This window comes from Myotis daubentonii, chromosome 11 (assembly GCF_963259705.1).
Source record: "Myotis daubentonii chromosome 11, mMyoDau2.1, whole genome shotgun sequence".
In the NCBI taxonomy this organism is placed as follows: Eukaryota; Metazoa; Chordata; class Mammalia; order Chiroptera; family Vespertilionidae; genus Myotis; species Myotis daubentonii.
Window position 1 is genome coordinate 74,801,829 of NC_081850.1, and position 26,558 is coordinate 74,828,386.

The window sequence follows — 26,558 nt, forward strand, 5'->3', positions numbered from 1 at the left end:
GTGGAAGAGCCACACTCAAGGGGCCAAAGAGCCACATGTGGCTCGCAAGCCACGGTTTGCCGACCACGGGCCTCGGTAAACCGGGCTAGTGACCCCAACACATGACTCCTAAGCATGTTCGCAACGGACAAAACAAGCATGGAGCGAGGAGGCCAACGTACTGTTCTCGCGGACCAGGCAGAACTCCCACACGCTCTGGCTCTCCAAAGTGCTCTCCAGGTCCACGGCGACATTGGGCTCACTCTGCTTCTCCAGGCGGTACTGAGGGCCTGGAAGATCAAAGGGGCAGGAGGAGGGAGGAAGTCTGAAACCGTGTATTTAACACTGAAAAAACACCGCATACCGGCAAAAAGCTGTTCAAGCATCAGGAAAATACTGGCGTCAGTCTTGAGGGTCTAGCTGTCCAAGATGGAAAGAGTTTGGGTATTTTTCGCACAAGGTTTCACACACGTGTCTGTTCTATTATCGGGTTTGTTTTCACTCAGTTCTCCCCAAGGTGAGAGGCAGATGGCTTTTGAGTCAGACTGACCTGGAATCACAACATAGCTACATGGTTTCTCAGATGTGAGAGGTAACCTACCTTTTTGTGAGCCTGTTTCCTGATAAGGAGTGCTTATCCCCTTGAAGGCTTATTATGAACAATAGAGATGATATATTCTAAGGAAGTAAGTACTCTAAGTAAGGAAAAATACTCATTCCTACAAAAAAGTACTTATTAATAATCATTAAATAAGAATGATTATAATCAATTATAAGCAGGAATAAGTTATGTTTAGAACTCTAATATGATAACAGCCCCAAAAATTCCTTTTTTAAAAACACACACAAAACTCAAGTTTCTGGGTTACGGTGATAGAAGGACAATGGATGCTGATTCATGTTTTTCGTTGAAACATTTGTGTAAACACAAATATAAAGGTTTAATAATCCTAGAAAACTGGAATCCTAGCTATGCCTGTCACACAGGGGGTTCTGGCAGATCTTAATAAAACACTGGGGTGTTTTATACATTTACTCATGTATTTCTTTGTCAAGCCAAATGACAATCTTGTTCTTCTCAGATAACACCCAACGGGTCCAATGATCAGAGTCAAAAGACTGCTCCTGTTGCGAATGGTTACTGAAAAGATTAGAGGCATAAGAACTCTTACTGTTTTGGCCATGAAAGGCGTGTTTGCAGACAGGAGAGGTGAGAGATCGGAGGGAGCAGCAGAGGCCTCCCAGGCAGAACACCTCTTTTTAGGCTGTTCTTCCGCTGCTGTCACTCAGCCAGCCTTCTCCTTTCTCAGGAGAAGCATCTGACTCACCTCAGCCATTCTCCTCTCCCATATCCTATGCTCACTGCAGCACGTAGTTTCACGGTATACCTGAACTGCTCTCTAACTTAATTTCATCAACACTCTGTCAGTTCTCAGAGTTCTTACATACATTCAGTCCTTTTTTTTTTTTTTTTTTTTTTTACAATACTTAACAGCTTTTAAACTGTTATAAAGTAAACTATGCTCAAAACACATATAACTATGTATTTAAGCAAGTACATGCTCAGAAGTCTACACCATTCTTATAAACTCTCACACACTATGTTCAGGTCAAGAATGTACCCATTTCAACATTACACATAGTTCAATTTAATTCCAAAAAGATTAAATAAAGGTATGGGAATACAGGTAATTCTTGGTATCTGTCACCCATCTGTGATAACATTTGTCAATCACCAGGCACACTTCCTGCTGGTCACTGCAGCCTTCACATTCATGGTGGAAGTAATCATAGAAAATCATGCCCAGCTGAACTTTAAGAAAACCTAGCTGGTGAGAGATTCCTATGAACCCTCTCCTTCCCCCTCCCTAACAGCCACGTTCACAGCTGAGGCATCCTCACCCCCGAAGCTGCTTTCCAAGACACTGGCCTGTTATATGAGCTCTCATCCCTAATAACTCCCAGCAACACTGTGTGTGAGGCACTGACATCCACTTCTATGAATTTACAGTGATACCTGGGTACAAAGTTTAGCTATAATAAATCATTTTTTCATGATAGGGAATAACCTAGATGTAATAAAATACTGTGAAATACCTGGTTAAACAAAATACTGTGAAGTACTGTGAAGATATTAATGGTAACGCTGCAAAAATATTTAATCTTATAAAACACTAGAGGCCCGATACACAAAATTCGTGCACAGGGGGGAGAAGGGGGTGTCCCCCAGCCTGGTCTGTGCCCTCTCGCAATCTGGGACCCCTTGGGGGATGTTTAAACCGGCAGTTGGACATCCCTCTCGCAACCTGGGACTCCGCGCTCTTAACTGCTGCCTGCCAGCTCCTTACTGTTTGGGGCAGCTCTTGCATTGAGTGTCTGCCCCCTGGTGGTCAGTGCATGTCATAGCGACCAGTTGTTCCACTGTAAGGGTCGCTGGGCTTTTATATATATAGATGTTTATAATATGTTACTTTATGAAACAGAAAATTATAACAATATGTGCAGAAAGACTGCAATTATGAAAAATATATGTAAAGTCACAGGGGGAAAAATACTGAAGGGTTATTTCCAAAATGTGAGTAGTGGTCATAGTGGGGAAATGAGTGCTTTTCTTTCTCTTTGGTATTATTTTGTATTTTTCACATTTCTTATACTAAATAAAGGCTACTTTTATAATTTATTAAACATCGTATATACTTATAAGCCCTCTGATTTCTTACTATGCCATTTTTCTGAGGATACTATAATTATCACACATCATGGCATCTGCAATGGGTCTTTTATATGCAAAATTTAACCCAAATTAGACATTATCAGTTTACGTAGATCGATATTTTCATCTTAAGTAACCCTGCAACCTAGCATGCTTCCTGTGACTTTGAGGGCAGTGTACAGGGCGTTGGGCTTCTCGAGCTGTCTACCTGGCAGCTGGATTAAAGTAAGCCGCCCCTCTCCTGATTGCTGGGAGCCAACACGTTGTCTGCATTAGGGTAGACTTCAGGCTGGTCTCTTTGTACACTTTCTCCTTCCAGGCACTGCAGCTGCCTGGGAAACATGGATGAGGGAAACCAGGGTAGGTAGGGAGTACTAAGAAGGATCCTGTATCCCTAAACACAAGTGCCTGCACCACTCTCAAAGCCATAAATGCCATCATTCAACATTTACTTTCTTGTTTCTTGGGTGTTGCAGATATTTCTATTGAAATAGTTTGTTTCTGGAAAGTAGCATTAGGACTTTCCCCTTGAAGCTTAGTATGATGATGACTCTCATATACTGAATGACCATACATGCCAAGCACTCTATGTATGTTACCTTACCGAATCCTCGCAGCAACTCTAGCAAGTAGATGTCATTATACCCCTTTGCCAGACTGGGTCCCTGAAGGTGGGCAGGATGAAGTAGCCTGCCCAAGATCACAAAGGTCGGAAGTAGAAACAGAAAAAGAAACCCAAGGATCTTTGACGCTAAAGCCTGTGTGTTTTGAACCTTCCTTTCTCTTGCAAACTATAAATTACTGGCCAATTATAAAGAGGCCATAGTTTATAGCATAAGTATAGATTTTTATAGATTTGTGGGTTCATTTGGGTTCTGAATCACTTAACTTCTGGTTTCTATGAATTCAAAATGAAAATGATCTGAAATAATTTATTTTAATGAAACCCACACATACTAAATATCCCATGCTATGGCTGTATCCCAGGTCCTTGTGAGGACAGAATCGCCTTATCTTCCCATCCATCCAGGAAAACTACCTCCTGCCTGTCCTTAAAAATATTCCTGTGTGTGCCCAGTCTTGTTAGTAACTAAAATTTTGACTATCATCTGCTTGGGGTACTCTGCTCTTCCATAAAAGCTAAAGTACAACTTGGAAACCTACTTTTGAACTTAGCAAACAACTGATGGGTCTTGACTTTGGGGGAGGTAGATGGTTAAACTGTAGGCGAGACTCAAGATCTAAACCCAAAGGGAAAACTCCCTGTTCCAAAGATCAATTTCTCTCTAACTCTTGCCCAAACACTGGGTAACTTATCTCACATTGAAAGACTATTTTACACATTTCCCCCTGAAAAATTCAGATTGATAACTTCAGGCCATGTTGTGTAAAGGCAGGGTAGAGATCAGAAGCAATACAGCGTGATGATGAAGGGCATGGACTGGGGCCAGATTACCTCGGTCTGGCCCTGGCTGAGTCCCACCTCAGAGGCCTGTGAGGATTCAATGAGTTAACAGTTGTAAAGCAGTTAGAACAGCGTCTGGTACATTAATAGTGCTATTTAAGTGTCAGCTATCATCACTCCTCATCATGAGACTGGAACAATACTAAGATCACGTAACATAACATAGCAGGGCCTACTTTGTGCCAAGTACTATACAGATCATTTCATTTACTGTCACGCTAGGATTAAAGAGTATGCATTCTGTTCTGTGACTCACAGAGTTAAGTAACTCACGCAACGTCTCACAGGAAGTGGTGGAACTAGGATTCATACCCAGAGCTCTCTAGGCCTGCACTCTCTATATTCATACGAACCAGAGTGCCTTGTTCATGACAAGTACTTAATAAATGCCTGTTGATTATAATCAAGATTATGACAACCCAGACCTCCTATCTATCAAACTATAGTTTCTATAAAATGCTTGTTTAATTTTTAGGCAGCTGACATGGGAGGAAAGAAAAAACAGCAGCCAAAACCATTTTAAAAAGACAAGCTGTGAGGTCAGTTTCTTTTAATATACTTCTGCCAAAGAAATGATTATATAAAATATAAAGGGCTCTTTCACACTGAACAGGACATAGTTCTCAAGGCAACAGCCACCCTCTGGAAAGAGGTGTTAAAATGTCACAGCTGCGCATGAAGCCGCAAGCCCTCCACTTCACAGCAGAGGGGACACAAAGGGAGATTCTGGGAAGCAGTTCCTCTGCGGTGACAAGGAAATCTGTCGGGCACTCCAGTGACGCATTATTGCAGCAATGCCATGCCACCAAATGGGCTAGAACAAAATACTGCTCTGGGCACGTTGGGAGGGTTCCAAGTTCTAATACTCGAGCAGGATTTTGGCAAACATCTCAGTGCATAAATTTCAAAGAAAATCTGTAGTATCTGCTGGGTGGGGGATGCATACATGCTAGTCCAGTTTTCTCGGTCTCTGTAATCCTGGACTGAAACATAAAAGGTGTCAGTATGTAATACCTTGATAGCTGAGAGCCGGCTGAGAGTTCAAGTCCAATGGGAAGCAAGTGCAGAAGCCCAGAGAGAGAAGCCACACCATCGCCCCTATCGTTCTGTGCCTTGTTTCTAAAGACTCACAGGAGAAACGCCCTTCAGACCTCGGGAGCAGGAAGCACTGTACTTCCTTGGAGCAGTAGGTTTGCTCTCCTGTATTTTTATTTTATATATTTTTTAATGTTTTTATTGATATTTTAGAGAGAGAGAAAGGGAGAGAGATAGAGAGACAGAAACATGGAGGAAAGAGAAACATCATTGATTGGCTGCCTCCTGCATGCCCCCCCCTGGGGATAGAGACTGCACCTCGCGCATATGCCCTGACCAGGAATCGAACCAGTGACCTCTTGGTTCCTGGGTCGACGCTCAACCTCTGAGCCATACTTGCCGGGCTCTTCTGTATTTTCTGACAGTTGAACATAAATCATGTAACTAACTGATACTGTGTCCCTTTCTCCTTTGCCCATTAGGAAGTTCAGCTCTAAACGTGTGGCCTGAATGATGACTGGGCACACATTTCTGCATCATTTCACTCTCTGAATCTTTATTTTCCATTTTCCTTGATGTAATTTTCAGATCATGTATTCTTTGAGGACAAATGATAAAGTCAAAGGCTGACCACTTTCATGCATACACCTTCATGCCAACTATTTTCCATTCGCCAGCTTAAAGAGCTGCTTTAATCTGAAAGTAGCCAGCAGAAGGTTAAGTGTGAGCAAGTAAGAGGCAAGGCTGGGTTCTGAGCAGAAAACTCCTGGTGTCTGTACACACTCAGGGGGTAACAATGCATTCTGGGAAAGTTACTCGTCTCTTGTGTATTTTCTCATCTGTAAACAAGGATAACAGAACTTCCCTCCGAAGGTTGCTATGAGGATTGAGACAATCCTCGACTCCCTTAGCGAAGAGCTCAATGACGGCCGCTACTAGTATTATTGCAAGTACAGGCCAGAACAGAAGCCACTGTGATGCGGTGCAGGCAGATCCCTAGTCCAAAGTCACAACAGACTAACAGCCCCATTAAGGGGAGAGACACGGTGGCAGGGAATGCTGGCATCAAAGTGTCCAAGGAGGCGTGTGGGGTGGGAGAGGGAGCATATCTGTTTAAACCAGCTTGCCTTTAAGCCACAGACAGCATTTCAGACTACAGACTTGTTCAGCAGCCAGGGTTCCTCAAGCTCCCTAGTCTCCCAGGTCCTACAGATATGGTCTAAAAGTGGTGAGTCAATTTCTGAACCCACAGAACCAACCATAGCAGCAGAGATATCAAAAGATACATGGTGTTATAATGCCATCCATACATCCAGTTAACAAACTTTTCTTGAACATCGACAATGTTCCAGACACAGGTGAATAATCACTGATCCCTGCCCTCAAGCAGGCTGGGGAGGCAGCAAGACACACATGAGCAGATAAGCTGCAAAGACCCAACAGTGTCCTTCCCCTGGTCAGGACAAGGTGCTGTGGGAACACAGAAGAGGGGACAATGAACGTCCCCTTCCTGAGGTGGAAACATCTGAATGCAGTCTTGAAGGAGGACTTGGAGCCAGGGGAAGAAGAGGGAATTAGTGAATTCCTAGAGGAAACAGCCCGTGCAAAAGGCCCAGGGTCGGTGGGGGTAGGAGGGGAAGCTGCAGCTGGGATACTTGACCCAGGCTGTTGGTCAAGGTTTGGATTCTCTCTTATAAAAGCAACACATGCTAACCGAGCAAGGGGTTGACACAATCAGCTATATATTTTGTAAGACTCTTCTGGTGGCACTGCTGACAATGGGCTGCAGAAGACTGGCGGCAGGGAGACCCATTTGGGGCGAACTGTGCCAAGCCTTGTCTGCTCCATGGCAGGCCGGCTGAATGCGATTTCCTCCCCGAGCCAAAGCCATCACTGACAAGCTGACGCGTCAATATCAGAGCTCAGACCCAACATCAGCTATTCTAAAATGTCAGCCCCATCGCTTATAACTCTTCCTCTAGGGGCGACGATAATCATTTTCTGCTTGATCTTAATATAAGCACCGAATTATATTCAAGTGATAACCACTGCAGCTTATACCCCCTCTGAGGCTCAGATTGGATAATTTGGAATTTAAATAATAAAAAAGGAACAAGCTGACATGACAATAAGGTCACACTTTAGCCTCTTCTGAGCCAATACACAATTTGCTCTCAGTGAAACAGCTGAATATAATCGAATTAAATACAATTCCTATTACAAAAGAAGAAAGACCAAGGCTGTTCCAATAAACCAATTCTCCTGCCTAGTTAAACTGCAAAACCTTCAGGAAAGGTTTTGAAAGCATGACCCATCAGTTCTAATTTTTAAAACTTATCCTTTCAGTCAAGACTAGAAAAAGGCCCATTCCAACTTTTATCTTTACTACAAAGTGCTGTTATCTTGGCCTGATGTCAGGAGCTCTATCTCTCTTTCTGCTGACAAGCAGAGACGAGAAAGATAAGATTGGAAACGAATCTCACTTCTCTGAGTAAATAAATAATCAATACTCATCTAAATGTAAATGAGAAGGTAGCCCCCTCTGATAACAGCACTCTTATCAGAGAGCCAATTTTCTTCAGACATTTGGCCTCAACCAAATCACCATCATTCAGCCCCAGCCTAATGGCAAAAAATCGTAACTAAATTGAACCGATCACCAGAGATCAACTAAGTTCGGCCTTGGCCACTGCAGGTTCAAATGTTTGGGAATGCAATTTTGCCCCCATTAACTTTCAATAGCAATGAAGAACAGACTGGTCAAGGGGCCAGTCTGTGCAATAAACAAACCCCAGAAATGGCCGGAGGATGAGGAGTGGGTGTAAGTGTTTAAACAACGCCATAACGACGGCAAATCCCAAAGCTGTGAAGGGAAGGCCGTGCTACTGTGGGGTGGAGAGAGCCGTCTTTCTTCTTATCCATGGCTTGGCTGAAATAGCGAAGACATTTAATTTGCCTGGCAGTGATGGTTAAAGTTTATTAAAACAAATGTAAGTAAATAAAAACAGAGATATTAAAAAGCTGTAGTAGCTAAAAATAACCTAAGGTTCAAATGATCAATTTCCTCCAACTAATTTTCATCAGACTTGCGTCTGACCCAGCAGTCTGCACTGACCTGATTTTACTGAAACAAGACGCCGTCTACAAGACAAATCACTTTAAAACCACTGCACTGGGGTTTCCATTTCTTTGCTGCAAGACTCAATTCACTGCTGATGAGAGTATTGGGGAAATTATGACTATTATTGATAGGACAGCAAAACCACTTTTACACAGTCGTCCTCAAGTCGACAGAAAGCTTGCACTGGACCATTAATGGAGGTGTCAGCTAGAATCAGAAATTAAAGACCAAGGGTGGAGAGGCCTAATTTTTAGGGCATGTTAAGGATACCAGACACAGAAGAAGCAGCTGCTATTCATCCTCTTAAGAGTAACAAAGCCAAAACAAGGATCAACTGAGGGGGGCAGGCTGCTCTGCCTGCAATTAGGGAAAGGAAATGCTTTTTTTTGCCTCACCCTCACGGTTCGAGAGCACAGGCTCTCAACATTACACTCCAAAGCTTTATCAGCCAAAGGCGGTCACGTCTGGAGTGAGACAGAACTGCTCCAAGTTCCACCATCTCGGGTCCTACTGAGTATCTAGTCCTAAAACGTGGACATGTGGCGGTTGTGGAGCCTGGGTTTTGGAGTAAAAAAGACTTGGATTAAAATCTTGGCTATTTTACAAGCTATGTGACACTCGGTAAGTTAGGTGATCTAAACCTTCCTGGAGTAACTGCAAAGATGATGCGTGACAAAATGCACAGGACCAATGAACACGCAACAGCTGTCGCCTGTTATACCGCTGCACAAAGTTAACAAGATCATCAGGGTGCTCTTTTTTGAGAACTACAGTGACTGACACCGAGGTCTCACCTGGCCTTTGGGTGCATTAGCTCTTTAATCATAACGCTCTCTGAGGTAGGCCCTATATAAACCCCACTTTCAGAGGAGAAAAAAAAAAAGTAAAGCAGTTACGTCATGTGCCCGTGGTGAGGCCAGGACAAGGTGTACGACCCAGAGCAGCAGGTCTCAACCTGTGGGTCGCGTCCCCTTTGGGGGTCGAACCCTTTCACAGGGGTCGCCTAAGACCATCGGAAAACACATATATAATTACGTATTGTTTTTGTGATTAATCACTATGCTTTAATTATGTTCAATTTGTAACAATGAAAATACATCCTGCATATCAGATATTTACATGACGATTCATAACAGTAGCAAAATTACAGTTATGAAGTAGTAATGAAAATAATTTTATGGTTGGGGGTCACCACAACATGAGGAACTGTATTAAAGGGTCGAGGCATTAGGAAGGTTGAGAACCACTGCCCCAGGGCCTGTGCTCATAACCACACTCCTATGCTGTATTCCAGAAAGAGATTCTACAATCTTCTTGACCTTCGGGTTGAAAAAAAGAAATTGTAAGTTGAGATGATTTATCAGTTCAGAAAGGAGTGAAATCTAGGCTGGGAGATGAGGAGGGAAGACAGAGGGGGTAGTTGGTCTTGAGGGGGTTAAAATTGATAGCCCCCAGCCCTAACAGCAGGTACCTATCCCAGGAGCACTAAACCTAAACACCAGCTGCTTGCCCTGATTTTTTTTCCAGGGAGGGGGCCCTTTCCTAAGTTAAATGATTTACAGAGTTACTGCCTCAATGCACAGTTCTGAAAGTGTGATTTCTTTAGGGTTTAACTATACCCATTTCTAGTCCTGTTACAACTTTTTTATTGCGATAGAAAACATTTACTGGAAATATGTTACTGCTATTACCAGGTCATAAAATAAAAAGAAAAATAGTTTATGTATTGCCATCATTTCCAATCATCAATCAGAAAGTGCCACGAGGAGGAAAGGAAAGGGCGTACAGCCGAGATTTCCTTCTTTGTGTAGGAGAAAATGCAGGAGCATCATAATTCTTTAGAATGGATTTCTTCTTGAATACCCAGCCTCACAGATGGGCTCCTGGGAGGAGGAGGAAGGCACACCTTTTGGCATCTCCCCTCCTCCCCGCAGCCTTGCCCGAATCCACGTCAGAATCAAGAGCTCTTTCATCCCGACTTCCTCGGGCTTTGCCTCTGTCTGTGCACAGAGCACGCTGGATGAGAAGCAATTTTGTCTATTTGTTGTTGTTCTACCCTCACTCCTCTCCAGTCAGGGCACTGTTTAAAGATGGAGGTGGAGAGACTTTGGAAAAAACCCAACTCCACATTCTCAGAGCTCGGCTCTTTGTAGGTGCTCAATAATCTGTTAGATACAGTGACTTCAACGAGGTGGCATTTAAAATTGAACAACCTTGACCCAACAAAGGAATCTATCCTGAGAAACATTACTCCAAGCACACAATGATGTATGTTCAAAGATGTTCACTGTTTTAGTATCAAAAATAGCACAATCTAAATTTCTCCAGTAGGAAACTATTAAATAAATTACAGTATAAATGTACACTGGGATGTTATGTAGCTGTTAAAAAATTAAGCTAAGTTAATAAGACATGGGAAGATTCCTATGATACATTATTAAATAAAAATATACAGACTGTATGGAGTATGCTCCAGTTGAATAAAGTCAAACCCAGCAATATGTGCATTTATATGTGTGAGTGCAAATTTGCTGCACATTTAGCCCAACCCAATTTGAAAGGAAATGAGCTGAACTGTTCTCACAGTTGCTCTGTTGACTAGAATTAACTCTGGGTGTAGGACGGGGTAATAGCAAAGGTGAAGGCTTTGGCTTTCTACTTTATAGACTTCTACCTTGTTTGGATTTTTTGACAGTGGGCATATACAGGCATTACTTTTGTCATTAAAAATCCAATTTTAAAAAATGAGGTGGAACAATTTTAGAGGTGATTCCAGCTAGAGCAGATTAGGGAATGTGGCCTCGGGGCCTTCTCTCACTGTCTCTGACTCCCCATAGATTACAGGGGCTCAGCAGCGGCTAAGGAGACACCTTAGGAGCCAGGAACTAAAATAGCATAGATCCTAGGATATTCAGGGGTTCCCTGTGGTCCAGTCAAGCCATGGATTGGACCACAGAGACTTCCAGAGCTGCTCAAAGGAACAAAGGTGAAGAGGACTGGAGCATCTGAGGCTGGGCTGCTGGTGCGCAGAGGTCTGTTCCCAGAGAGGCCAGGACCAGAGGACCAAAGGTCAGAGTGCCCATCTACTGCTCTATCCCCCAGTCCAGACAACTGTGCCGGCCATGTCCTCCTCCCAGATTCCACGTGGGCTGTGGAAACCCAAGGGTGACTCTGTACTGTCTCTCTCTGACCTACTCAACCTCCCTCTAGGGCAGTCCTGACACCTCCACTCAGGCTTTTTTTTTAAATATGTTTTTATTGGTTTCAGAGAGGGAGAGAGAGATAGAAACATCAATGATGAGAGAGAATCATCGATCGGCTGCCTCTTGCACACCCCTTCTTGGGGATTGAACCCACAACCCAGGCATGTGCCCTTGATCAGAATCGAACCTGGGACCCTTCAGTCTGTAGGCCAACTCTCTATCCACTGAGCCAAACCTGCTAGGGCGCCACTCAGGCTTTGAGAATAGAGGTGATGTGTCCGCTGCAAACTGGGTGTAGGGAGGTATGGATTTGATCCCTGCCCTAAACTCAACATTGTGTGTGTGTGTGTGTGTGTGTGTGTGTGTTTGTTCTAGGGAGTGCCTGGCAACCTCCGCTGACCCCAACACATTTGGGACGGCATAATGGTTATAAGCCACTGCTTGCGTTTGAATTCCCAGCTCCACCACTTAATAGCTGTGTGACCCTGGGCAAGTTACTTAGCCTGCCTGTGCCTTACGCCCCCATCTGTAATAGAGGGATAATAACAGCACCTACCTCGTAGAGTTGTTCCTTGGGTTCAATACATCCTGTTCCTAGGTTGCTGCTTCTGCTTTCCCGGCAGCACTGTTAGAGGGGTGGGTGGGTGTTTCTAGTTCTCAGCAAAGGCTGCCTCTCAAGGTCACCTACAATGGTCTCATTTCCTTCCCATCCCACCTCCCACCTAATAACACAGTAATCCAGACATATCCTCCAAACTATGCCGTTTCAACCCTTTGTGTCTTCGCTTATACAGTGCCTCTGTCTGGAATAATCTTCCTTCTACTTCACTTCTCTAGTGCTGTTCTCTCCTACCCAGGGAGTCAAAACTCTGTGTAGGAGCCACTGCCTCTGGACTTCTGAGCAGCCCACACTAAAAAGATCTCTGGCGGGCTAGCTCTTGTACTAGCTGTATGCAAGTTGAGAGAATATTTTAGTATTTCTGCAGTCCTAGGATGGCCAGGTGAGTATAGTGGATATTTCCTGACTAAACAGAAACCCAGTCTGCTTGGCTACCACCTTGACTACCTCTTCCTCCAAAGCAGACTTGAAGCTCCAACTCCATCTGACTCAAAATGTCCCGCTGCTTGGAGACTCTCAATAATGCCCCAGCTCTACCTGCATGTCCTGGGGATGGATGGAGCTGGTGTGGGTCAAGCTGAGACCCTGCTGCTTTGGACACTGGCTGGATAACGGGAGTCCCCATCCCAATCCGTTTGGGTCCCTCGCCACAACAACCTGTCCCAACGTGCTTTGTACCAGAGTTCTCTGAGCTGCAACACACAGGGCCCAATGGAAACCACTCAGCATCAGAGCAAGAAGGCGTAGTCATGGAAACCCCAAACTGCAAAACCCGGAGAAGACTGGAAGCCACCGGACAGAATCGTCTCCACACGGCTTGTCTCAGGCAGAGGGAGCGCTGAAAGGGGCACACACTTCGCTACCACGAGGAACGCTAATGGTCCACATCCTGTCACCGACCTGCCATGAATGCACTTTCCTTTGGAGAAGGGAGGCCTGATAGTACTTGTGAGAAAGAAAAATTTTTTCCTCCTTCAAATCCAGATTTCACTTGTTAGGAAGGATGGAAGCCTTTAACACTATCCCTTAGCATCCAATTTTTCAATCCAATCTGTGTTTCTTAACTTGAGTCACTGCGACATTACCAAATTCTACATACAGTTATCTGTTGCTCTGTAAGGAAATACAGATGGTTTTTGTGGAAATAAACAGTCACTTATTTTAAACAATTGTAAAATAGTTTATGGAAACCAGTGGGGTAATGCATTCAAATAAATGCCAAAACTGGCTGATGGGGAGCCAGGCGTTAAATCACAGTGCTGAGGAATTCGGCTGCGGCGAACAGATAGTAAATCCAGAGTGACAGAATTCCCCGTGATGGCAAAGGTTTCTGACATCCAGTCCAGTACTCAAAAACCACAGCAGTTCAAACCCATTTTCCTTAACACAGCCTTGACAGCCAGTGAAATTAGTGAATTTAGTCACAAGCACCTAGGGACAAAAACAAAAGGAACAAAAAGGAGACTTCATTTGTCTGCGGCCTTTTCTGAGCTCGGGAAAGCAGCCCGAGTCAATGCAGAACAAGCTTGCGGCCAAATGTTTTTGATCATCAGACTTTGGTATGATACTGTGGAACCTGAAGACTTCCATTCAAATCCGTGTAAGCCGGAGACTGGCTTGGGTGAACCACATCCTCTCTGAACCTCAGTCTCCTCCTCGGTAAAATGAGGGTAACAGTTGCATGGACCTGACAGGCTGCTGAGCACATTCAGTGAGGCACCGGGGGTGACAGTGTCCTCTAAGCAGCTGGGTGCCAGTGGCCGCGGTGGAAGGGGTTCCAGCCCTGGGTGAGACAGCAGGTCCTAAGCACCACTGAAAATGAATGGTGTGGGCCTATCTCTGCAGGAACAAACAGAACTCCAAGCACTTATTTGCTTCTAATTTCACATGACAATCAACTATGAACTTCTTTAACTTTCCTTCTCAAACCAGCTTTTCCCTTTTAACTGGGTTTCCAATTATGATGCTTTTCTCCTGCTGACGCCCGTGACATCAGGCCCTATCCGATTCCTAGACTGACTGCTTCCTTTCTGCACATCCAGGAAAGTGCAACACTGAACATGCTTCTCATCTGCAGACTCTGTTCCAAGGCAAGAGGATTTCTGACTTTCGGGCCAACCAAATACAAGGCTTCTTTTGTTTTAATCTGGGCTTGGCCTTCATGTCTCCTTCAGGTAAATGCCCTAGCCCTTGCCCTTGGCCCACCTGCCCCCAGGCCTGGTGTCCTGCTAGGTTCTCAGTGTACCTCCCTGAAAATCGTGCCTGCCCTGTGACGCCACCCACCAGCCTGAATTTCCTTGTGCATAAATGATACATTTATCTGAATCCACCTACACTTGCTTGATAAAAATGAAGGGGAGGGGGGTACAGGGGGGAGACATGACCAGAGAACACTTGAAATAGTTTGGAGACCCACCTGCCATGATTCTCAGTGAGTCAATGAAACCCAAGAGGGTGAGTGTGAGGCAGGAGTCTTATTCATCTTTGCAACTACAGAACTTGCTAAATGTCTGATGAGTGACTAACTGAATTAACTGGGTGGATGGAGATGTCTCAGCTTTCTGGCTTCTCTTAGAGTGTGTCTTTCTGTACCAAGTTTGATCTTAGCATTTAAAGATAGGAATTTTTAGTTTTCATCTGTTCTCATGCTAGAGAAAAATACTAGTCGTGTTGGATTTAATGAGAAAAACCACTATGATGGCCTCTGATGGGCATCTGTAAGGGGTATTTTTCTAGACGTAATTGTGACAATAGAATTTTTGCTCACTTGTGTTGTTTACTTGACCCTGTCAGGACCAGGCTCTCTGTACTGTCGCCCTTCATTGCTGAGCATCATCTGCGTCCTTGGTCCTTGCTGCCAAGAACTACAGTTCCTCCTCGGTCCTTGTGGTCCATCTGCCCTGCTCCCTGTTTTGGGTGCAGGGACCCTTCAGAGATCAGCTCCACCTGCCAACTTTGCTCCTCTCTGCCTGTCCATCTTCCTTCCAACCACTATGGTACCAACTAGGGCTGTGTTTTCAAGTCAGGACCCCAGCCTCAGTAAGTGCCTTTCTTATTGCCAGTACCCGGTGTGGCCTCATCACAGACATTTGGGCTCTTGCCTCAATACATTCCACCAGATTGGCAAACCTTAATGGCAGGGTTCAAATCCCAGCTTCAGCTAACTTGAAGCATTGTTTTTTACCTCCAAGTTGGGGATGAGGTTGTTTATAGATTCAATGAGGTAATTACACATGTAAAGCACATTGTACTCAATAAATGGCAATTATTACTATATTAATACAATTATGCACATTTCACCATGTTCAACTCAAACAGATAAGAAGCTAAATTTTATATATATTATGTTAAGCCAATTGTGGCTTATAACCTAAGATACTAAAACATGGTTCTCCTTGAGCTAAACACACAAGACGAACACGTAAAAGCAATGGAAAAATGGAAAAAGAGGAGTCATGGCTGCCAGCCATTTTCCTTTCTGGGAGTTTTCCTTCTTGCTAGATCTATTATCTGGGAGCTGGGCTGCCCTGCTGGCTTTCCATTTGCCTTGCTAATAACAGTAAATCCAGCAGCTTCCACCGCAGCTCCTGTCTCCTTCAGCTGACTCTGAGGCCAATCAGCATTTCCTCTCTGCTAATGTCAGATGTTCACAGGGAAGTCCTGCTGAAGAGAAAATTTATGACGAAAGTTTCTCCAGCTTTTAACCCTTGTGCACATCCAGCCCCAGATGCAGAGTGCTCCGGAGGAATGTGGGGTCATTGCTACATGTGCACACCTATGTTCTCGCTGGTGCTTGCTGCTCTGACAAGGGGCCTCAGACCGCTGGAAAAGCTCAGATGAGCAGCTGGGCAGACAGATGCACACATTCTGGGCCATACCTAATGGGGGCTACATCTGAGCTGGGTTCCTTAGCAGTTAGAGTCTCTGTTGAACCATGACTCAAAACAGTCATACTCATAAAAAAGTTTTATATCACAAAACTGCATATGACCGGGTCTCATAACAGTGACACCCAAGTGAGGGGACAGAACTAACATTTATTGAGTAATAAAATAATAACAGCTAAGTGCTTGGTGTTTGAAGTAGATTTCTATTTAATTCTTACAATAATGTTATAAAGACGATATTATTATTCTCATTTATAGATGAGGAAATGAGGTTCAAACAGGCTAAACAGGAGCAAGAGTGGGACCAGGGAGATGCTTCCAGAACCAGGTATTCAGCTCCAGCGTTAAGGCTACCAACCAGCAGTCTGTCATCTAGTTGTGACCTTATTTTAAATGAACTGATCAAAGTCCCCAGAGAGTAGTGGTAGCACGAGCTTTCGACCATCTGAAACAGCCATGCCTGAAATAAATCCTCCCAGGGCTGCAGAGAGGGAGAGAGCAGTGAGTCAGGCTTTCGGGAGACAGTGGGGCGGTGCTCTAGTCTCTCCGGCTGGAGAGAGCATGGCTGTCAGCGAGGCTCAGGCGCCCTGGCAGCGGCGGCTGTGGTGCAGCAGCCGCGCCAGGCCCTTAAGACTCTGTGTTCCTGGCACAGACGGGGCTCATCACAGGGTTTTCAAAGACGTTCAAGCCTTTCGGGACAGCTCCATTCCAGCTCGGTGGGCTTTCCCATGACCTCTGCTCTACCTCTCCACCAGTTACATAATACACTGAACCAGAGTAGTAGATTCAGCAAACCAATTTTTGTCCCAATTAAAATAAAATTGTCAAAATGTACATGTGTCAGCTGTTTGTGATTCCAATGTTATGGAAAAGTAGCTGTTTTCGTTTATATTTGAGATATTAGTCATCCTTAGACTGGGACGGAGTACTCAGCTAACAGCTTGTGCTTTAACCTACGGAAAATACAGGTCACACAGAAAAATGTTGACAAAATCACAATGTAAAGGTTATACTCATATAACACTTTGGCCTTAAAAGGTTTGAAATGTTTATAATGGAAAGCAACTATTTCATAACAATGTTCTCCCAGAAAACTGACATCCAACACAATGAAATAGATTGTGGCTTTAGGAGAAAGGAAGTTTCCAAGTAGAGCAAGTCCATGTAAGTAAGAGAAAGAGAAATATTTTTAAGCTCTGAATTTGAAAGTAAGCTGTCTTCTTCTCACAAATTTTAAGAACTATTTTTACTTTTACCAAAGTAACATGTATGTATAGTTTTAAAAGTAAATAATACTAGAAGTCCTATAATGACAACCAGTTAATTTTCTGCCCATCCCTGAATCCCTTCTTACAGGCAATTAGTTTAAACTTTTTGGCTATTTCTTCTGGTACTCACCTTCCTATTTTTTTTTTAATCCTCACTTGAGGATATTTTTTTTATTGATTTTTAGAGAGAGTGGAAGAGAGAGGGAAAGACAGAGAGAAATACCGATGTGAGAAAAACACAGCCCAGCCAGGAAGGAGCCTGCAACTGAGGTACGTACCCTTGACTGGAATCGAACCTAGGACCCTTCGGTCTGCAGGCCGACACTCTATCGCAGGGGTCCTCAAACTTTTTAAACAGGGGGCCAGTCCCTCAGACCGTTGGAGGGCTGGACTATAGTTTAAAAAAACAACAACTACGAACAAAGTCCTATGCACACTGCACATATCTTATTTTGAAGTAAAAAAACAAAACGGGAACAAATACAATACTTGTATTTGCATGTGGCCCGCGGGCCGTAGTTTGAGGACCCCTGCTCTATCCACTGAGCCAATCCATCTAGGGCTCACCTTCCTATTTCATTAGCATTCCTGTTCAGCTGTTTTAAACCTCACTGAAAATATCAGGCAGCATCAATGACTTCTGCCTCGGAAGTTGAGGATTTAGCGTGTACTCTCCTCCTCTTTCAGAAGTGAGTTTAATTTTCTTTTTCTGTGATACAGTGTGTGCAGCAGTTTCCTCCTGCTGGGTACCACACTTGATTACCAATGCTTAAAATGCCTGTTTTTAGTATACTCTTCTGACTCCCCAAGGATTCATTAGAGATTCATGTCATTAAGGAAACCTAGGAGGCAACTAATTTCAACTGATGTGCGCTGCATTTCACTTTTAAGACATTTACATTTTCATTCGATGATTTAATTCTCAGAGGAAGTTTGATCTCTAATAATCAAAGTACAGTGAATCTCTTCCTGACCAGGAAGTGGTCAGCCTTGGGCCTGGGCTAGCAGGGGGTGAAGTAGCTGTGGGCCACAGACCAGCTTTCACTGCTTCTCCTTAGTTCATTCCACGAAATGTATTAGCCACAAGCTCTAGGCCAGCTATGGTGCTGGCAAACAAAAAGAAACCTGTTTTTCTCCACAAAGGGCTTTCACCTTAGTCATATGAAAGCTCACCCCTATCCTATGCGAAACCCTCTCCCTAAGAAATGACGAGTTCTCATCCTTCTTCTTGGAAAGGTACTCAGCAACATCTAGCAAGATCACTGTATAGGGCCCTAACCGGTTTGGCTCAGTGGATAGAGCATCAGCCTGCAGACTCAAGGATCCTAGGTTCGATTCTGTTCAAGGGCATGTACCTTGGTTACAGGCACAACCCCAGTAGGGAGTGTGCAGGAGGCAGCTGATCGATGTTTCTAACTCTCTATCCTTCTCCCTTCCTCTCTGTAAAAAATCAATAAAATATATTTAAAAAAAAATATCACTGTATAGGAACCTACTGGGGCCGGCCCACAGTGCCTCTGATGCAAGGTACAGTGTTCTCCCTAGCAGTTTCCAAGGCTGAGATATGGCCCATACCTCTTAGTTTTCACTACTGATCCAGATGGAGTCACTCGCCACTCGTGAATTCACCCAGCCACTGCTGCCCTGTCCACTTGTCCCTGCTGCAGGGAGTGGGGTTGGGAGTCAATTAGGAGATGCTCAAGTGGAAAGACTGAGGAAATACTGATCCTGGGCAAGAGAGAGTCCCTTTAGGAGGGAAACTAAAAAAAACTGGGACTCACCGAGTCCTGCTTATCAGAAAATGGACAACTAAAAGCTGGAGGTGAGACGACCTAACAAATGTATCTTGTTGGCATGCTTACTTTTTATTGGCCATCTCCCCTACCAGAATTAAAGCTCTCTTGGAAGAGGCCCTGTCATCCTTATTCACTGCCTGGAATGTAGTAGACTTCATAAATATTTATTGAGTGATGAATTTGGTTTTGGACACACTGCTTGAGAGAGCTGCATGACCCTAAAGATTTTTACACTTAAATCATACTTCGTTTTAACGTTATCTTAATTCATACTGTTCCATTAAAATTAAATGTAGTGTGCAAAAAAATAAAGGAAAGCTGGGTCCCTAGCCAGTTTCCCTAGTGGTTAGAGCGTCATCCTGTAGACCAAAAGCTCGCGGGTTCGATTCCAGCCAAGGGCACGTACCTCTATTGCAGGCTCAATCCCCCACCCTGGTCAGGGTGCGTGCAGTAGGCAACCAATTGATGTGTCAATCTCACATCGATGTTTCTCTCTTTCTGTCTCTCCCCCTCCCTTACACTCTCTCAAACACCAGTGGAAAAAATATCCTCAGGTGAGGATTAACAACAACAAAGGAAAGTTGGGTTCTGTTTTGATTTGCTATTTCTGTGATTATGTGGTGACAGTTTGGGGGGAAGATGGAGGAGTTCCAATAGACCGCCTTGCACCTTTGCAGCATTTGGCTTTAATCACATCTCATTGACTTTCTGTTTGAAAAGCTGGTTCGATGGCACAGTGCTCTCCATGCACCTTGCTGACTGCCCTCCTGTGATGAGCAGCAAGGTAACGAGAGAAGTGGGTGCCGTCAGGTCTTTGCTTAGACCTGCCTCACAGTGCCACTCCAATGTCTCTTCCTGATTTTAAGTCATCTTTGTCTCGGGGCATTATTGTCAATGTAAGACAGAAAAAGAAATACCCTCACTGCTGAAGCATTTTTCTTTTTTTTGTTTCCTTCATGCATTTAAAGCTGTTGCAGAAAGTATTAGTATCTGCAACTTACTCAACAAGGAAAAACTTGTGGAAAGTTGGAATTGCAACTATTAAAACTGCCCTTTAAATTGTTCATGGGGGAAGACCAGCCCCAGGCAGGTCTCTGAAGGCAGGGAGACAGAAGTCAGGTGTCTTAGTCCCTGGGCTGGTCTTGGAAAAGGTTCCTGCAGTAGGCTACCTCTTCTTTCTAAAGGGGTGGTTTTCCTCCAAAGTGGCTAAACTCAGTCTTGGTGGTGGCAGAGTTTTCCTTACAGCTCCTAGCAGCATAGAACACATACACGGCCTCCTGAAGAAAGAGGGCCTTCTGCTTCCTCATGGATGTGAGGGGCAGGCGCAGCACTCCCAGCCTTTCTGTCACTTCCGTCATCATACTGGTGTTTAATTACATTCCCTCTTTTAAATGTTTTCTGAGAAGAAGCAATAGACTCTGTGAGCCACTCAACTGTTAATACTAAGCTCCTAAAAATCACTTGAAAACATGTTTGTTTCAGGCAATTGTAGCTTGTCCACTTTACCTTTAGTCTAGAACCTTTGGCACAGTAATTAAAATCGCTGAAATAAACTCTATGATGAATGAGCCTGTGATCATTAACCCACACCCACGTATACAGGATGGGTTTTCTGGTTAGTCGAAAGTCATTGGAGTTGACTCTCTGGATCTAGTTTTCTCCTTGTTTAGAGTAAAGGGTGCTTCCAACAGATCCGTATCCAGCACAATTCAAATGGCTGGTTCTATCACAGGCCATCAGCTTTCTATAGACTTAATTCATTGGAAAACAAAAGGTGCAGGCAAAGGTCAAGTTCTACGGGTAGAAAAGGAAGTAAATAAAATCCTAAAAAGCCAGGTTTTATGGTGTGCCTGACGTGGTAGTGGCAATAGGCATAAAGGAGCTGACATCCGCTGAGCACTTACTATGGATTAAGTGTTTTACATGCAGTCAGTCAAAACAACAACCCTACAAGGTAGGTATTATTACCCTGACAGACAGAAAAGATAACTCAGGTTAGAAAGGCTTGATGACCTGCCTAACTGCAGAGCTTGTGTGAAAGGTACAGCTGGGGTGATTTGGTTCCAGAGCCTATGTCCCTTTCCAATGAATCATATTGCCATGTCCAACTGCACTTGGTGTTTCCAGGGAGAAAAACATACCTGCCTCCATTGAGCTGTGGATCCTATAACCTTAACCAGTGATAGGAAGTACAGCACAGTGGTTAGGAATATAAGCTTTGGAGTCATACATCTGGGGTGTGAATGCCAGCTCCCCAACTTACTGGCTATATGACCTTAGATAAGTCCTGTATCCTCTCTGAGCTTTAGTTTTCTCATTTATAAAACAAAAATAACCAATTCAAAAGGCTGTTTCAAGAATTAAATGTTTTAAGAATCAAGAGTTTGAAAATTCAATAAATAGTAACAATTATTGGAGAACCAAGATGGCGGCATAGGTAAACGCCAGAGAATGCTGCCTCGAACAACCACTTCAAAAATACAACTAAAAGACGGAACAGACATCACCCAGAACCACAGGAAAGCTGGCTGAGGGGAAATTCTTCAACTAGAAGGAAAGAGAACAGCATACTGGGACTCAGAGGAGGCGCAGTGTGGAAAATTCAAAGGTGCGGAGGTGCTCGTGGAGCGGGCTGGCGGCTGAGGGCCCGGTTGTCGTTTTCAATCGGGAGGGAGGCTCAGGCCCTGAGCTCCAGTTCTGAGCGAGTCTCTAGGGACCCAGACTCAAACGGGAGAAGCAGGACTGTCTGGCATCGGTCGGAATGCGAGGGCAGCTTTCTCTCCCAGCTTTGCAGCCGGTGCTGGGACTCTGAGACGCAGAGCTTCTGGGGACAGGACTGAGAGCAGCCATAACTGCTCCCTCCACCCGCCCTGTTGATCCCTTGCGACCAGCCCCACCCAAGCCCTGCACAGAGCCATTTGCCGGCTAGCCTCAGGCAAAGGCTAGATTAGCACCTCCCCAGAGGACAGAAGTTTTCCCACTGCAGACACAGCTGACTCTCACAGCCAGTTGGCCTGGAGGTCAAATCCCCCCAGTATTAACTACAACAATCAAGGCTTAACTACAACAAGACTGCGCACAAAGACCACTAGGGGGTGCACCAAGGAAGCATAAAAAAAATGCAGAGACAAAGAAACAGGACAAAATTGTCAATGGAAGATATAGAGTTCAGAACCACACTTTTAAGGTCTCTCAAGAACTGTCTAGAAGCTGCCGATAAACTTAATGAGATCTACAAGAAATCTAATGAGAACCTCGATGTTATGATAAAGAACCAACTAGAAATTAAGCACACACTGACTGAAATAAAGAATACTATACAGACTCCCAACAGCAGACCAGAGGAGCGCAAGAATCAAGTCAAAGATTTGAAATGCGAAGAAGCAAAAAACACTCAACCGGAAAAGCAAAATGAAAAAAGAATCCGAAAATACAAAGATAGTGTAAGGAGCCTCTGGGACAGCTTCAAGCGTACCAACATCAGAATTATAGGGGTGCCAGAAGATGAGAGAGAGCAAGATATTGAAAACCTATTTGAAGAAATAATGACAGAAAACTTCCCCTACCTGGTAAAAGAAATAGACTTACAACTCCAGGAAACGCAGAGAACCCCAAACAAAAGGAATCCAAAGAGGACCACACCAAGACACATCATAATTAAAATGCCAAGAGCAAAAGACAAAGAGAGAATCTTAAAAGCAGCAAGAGAAAGACAGTCAGTTACCTACAAGGGAATACCCATACGACTGTCAGCTGATTTCTCAACAGAAACTTTGCAGGCCAGAAGGGAATGGCAAGAAATATTCAAAGTGATGAATACCAAGAACCTACAACCAAGATTACTTTATCCAGCAAAGCTATCATTCAGAATTGAAGGTCAGATAAAGAGCTTCACAGATAAGGAAAAGCTAAAGGAGTTCATCACCACCAAACCAGTATTATATGAAATGCTGAAAGGTATCCTTTAAGAAGAAGAAGAAGAAGAAAAAGGTAAAGATACAAATTATGAACAACAGATATGCATCTATCGACAAGTGAATCTAAGAATCAAGTGAATAAATAATCTGATGAACAGAATGAACTGTTGATTATAATAGAATCAGGGACATAGAAAGGGAATGGACTGACTATTCTTGGGGGGGAAAGGGGTGTGGGAGATGCGGGAAGAGACTGGACAAAAATTGTGCACCTATGGATGAGGACAGTGGGTGGGGAGTGAGGCCGGAGGGTGGGGTGGGAACTGGAAGGAGGGCAGTTATGGGGGGAAAAAGAGGAACAAATGTAATAATCTGAACAATAAAGATTTAATAGGAGAACCAAGATGGCGGCGATATAGGCAGACGTGTCCCAGGTCGTGTCCCGGAGCAAATGGAATGAACAGCTGAAACTAGTAACACCCACATCGAATTGGCGAAATTGCTCAGCTGGTGAGAGGGTTTGCAGCCAGGAAGAGCAGAACTCCCCTGGAAAGGTAAAAAAAAAAACAGGGATTTGGGCAGGAAAGTTTGCCTGACCTCTGAGCCCAGAGAGTCGGAGGGAGACCGCGTGGCAGACAGCCGCGTCCCCTGGGACAGGCACAGCCCCTGACGGGGGAAAGGAGAACCGCAGGATTCCTGGCGCCGCCAGGGAAATTGAGAGCTGGGTTCTGTGACCGCGGAGGACTGAGCCTAAAGGGGGCAGCCTGGAGAGCTGACCTGACCATACAGTCCCGGTAAGAGAAGAAGCTTACAGAAACCAAGCCTTCCCCGTTTCCGCGGCCGGCGTTTGTTTGTCTGTTTTCACTGAATCCTGTTCATGGGACATTTCGGATACAGACACTCACCTGTGCTGAAGAGAGGGAGAGTGTGCGGAGGAGTGGAATCTGGGGAGAGACTGGGGAGAGAGGGGGAGCCGGGAGAGGTGGCAGCGAATTGAGTGCTGAGACACCCCTGAGCCCAAGACTGGGGCAGCCATTCTCTCCAGAGAGTGAGGCTCCTCCCCCCGGCCCCCAGGCAAGGAGCACAGCCACACCCAGATTCCACCCTGTACGAGATCAAGGATTAAAATAACCTTATCAGTCCCTGGGAGTTAACAGGGTCTGGCCTATAGAGGGATTTTCAATCCCAGCAACAACATAGCGCCGGTAACTAACTATTACGCAGTCAGCTCTGGGCAGTGAACTTCCACTGGAAAGAGAGGCCCTATAGCCCCAGAGGCCAACCCCAGAACACTGCCACCCAGAGGCTGACCCACAAACTGACTCTTTGCTAAACACAAAATAAGGCAGTCTGGGAAATAAATGCGACCTGCTTTAAAATAAGGACTGTGGTTCACAACACAGAGGAACAGTATATCGCAGGGAAACTCAACACTCTCCTGAATACCTGGAAGGTCTAAGGCGAGCCACACTGAAGAATAGAAGAACTGAAGGACCTTCACTACTGCATTTTTTTTTTCTTTTTTCACTTTTTAACTAAGAAATCAATTTTTTTTTCTGTTCTTTTTTTTTTTTCTTTTTCCATCACCTGATTTTACCCTTTTAATTACTACCTTCTTATTTTTTAACCAGTATTATTACTGCTACCATTTTACCATTTTTTAAAGTGCCATTTTATTTTCTCTTTATTTTATTTTGGGATTAGTGTTCTCCATTCTATTTTCATTGTTATATTATTGGTTGTTTCTAGTTTGCATTCATATCCAGGGAGCTGTTGCTGGAATTTGTTGGGATTAATGGCTGTTCTATAGGAGTATTCTCCTCATATAAAAAGTCTCTTCCCCTCTTCCACTTCATTCTCTCTTTTCGCTCTTTTTTATTTTTTTTATTTTCTTTTCTCGCTTTTATTTTCCCCCCTCCTTTTTCCCGATTTCATTTTTGCACTCCTTTTTTTGGTCCCTACTTTTCTTTTCTTTTTTTTCTTTTATCTTTTTCTCTTTTTCTCTTCCTTCTTCCTTATCCCCTAATTCTCTTAATTCAGGTGGTCACCTTTATTTGGAGTTATTAATATCGTGAATATATTTGTGTATAGTGCCTGGTACGTGGTGCCTTGTTGTGTTGTATTTTGTGCCTTTAAATCAATGCAGCAGATCCAAGCAACAGCAACCTCCTGAGCACCACATCCTCTGCTGAGGAACAGCAGCTGTACGTGAAACCTCGCCCCACCAGCCAGAAGAGCCACCACAGCTGTGAACAGCACCCACCAGAGGAGCTGCTGACAACTGAAGAGCAGCTGCTACCGCAACCGCCCGAAGAGCAACCACAGACCAAGGAGTCACTGCCACCCAGGGAGCAACCACTGAACGACTCAACATCTAGATATGTCAGTGAGATCAAACATGGGTAGACAAAGAAACCCCCAAAGGAAAGAGAAGGAGGACTCTCCAGAAAAGCAGCTAAGTAATACAGAGGCATGCAACATGACAGATAAAGAATTCAGAATAAGGGTCCTAGAGTGCATAAACCGGATGGAGGAAAAAATCGACAACCTCTTCAAGAAGCAAGAAGAAACAGATGAAAAAATCGATAACATATGGAAGAAGCTAGAAGAAACAGATGAAAAAATCGATAACATATGGAAGAAGCTAGAAGAAACAGATGAAAAAATCAACAACTTAAGTAAGACCCAAGAAGAAATGAAGAGTGATATAGCTGCAATGAAAAACTCCATTGAAAGTATCAACAGTAGACTAGGAGAAGCGGAGGACCGAATTAGTGAATTAGAAGACAAGGAAGCAAAACACACCCAAAATGTACTGCAATTGGAGAAAAAAATTAAAAGACAGGAGGAGAGCCTAAGGGAGCTTTGGGACAACATGAAACGAAACAACATACGAATAATAGGAGTACCAGAACAACAGAAGGATGAACAAGGATTAGAAAACCTACTTGAAGAAATAATATCAGAAAACTTTCCTGAGGTGGGGAAGAAAAAAGTCACACAAGCCCAGAGAGTCCCAAACAAGGTGAACCCGAAAAGACCCACACCAAGACACATCATAATCACCATGGCAAATGTTCAGGACAAAGAGAGAATCTTACAGGCTGCAAGAGAGAGACGGAAAGTTACATACCAGGGATCTCCCATTAGACTGTCAAATGATTTCTCAACAGAAACACATCAGGCCAGAAAAGAATGGACTGAAATTTACAAAGTGATGCAAAGCAAAGGACTGAATCCAAGAATACTCTATCCAGCAAGGCTATCATTCAAACTTGAAGGGGAAATAAGAAGCTTCACAGACAAAAAAAGGCTAAGGGAGTTTGTCACCACCAAGCCAGCAATGCAAGGAATGCTAAAGGGACTGGTATAAAAAGAAGAAATAAAAAGCTCAGAAAGAAAACAGCCACACACACACACAAAAAAAGAAATGGCTACAAACAAGTACCTTTCAATAATAACTTTAAACGTAAACGGACTAAATGCTCCAACCAAAAGACATCGAGTGGCTGAATGGATAAAAAAACATGACCCATACATCTGCTGTCTACAAGA

The 26,558-nt window shown here is 44.1% G+C and overlaps 1 protein-coding gene across 15 annotated transcripts in view; it reads right to left on the bottom strand.

Moving 5' to 3' along the window:
• The window catches only part of MAPKAP1 (MAPK associated protein 1), a 198,286-nt gene that overhangs the window by 60,542 nt on the left and 111,186 nt on the right, over positions 1–26,558 (bottom strand). For 12 of the 15 annotated variants that reach the window (XM_059658040.1, XM_059658039.1, XM_059658034.1 and 9 more), the window contains one exon: positions 162–269. The exons of 2 other annotated variants lie outside the window; for them this stretch is intronic. In XM_059658040.1, coding sequence (XP_059514023.1) covers positions 162–269 — 108 coding nt within the window. Of the gene's footprint in view, positions 1–161; positions 270–16,955; positions 16,976–26,558 lie in introns of those variants that run through there. One more of the 15 variants, XM_059658044.1, reaches the window with a different exon arrangement.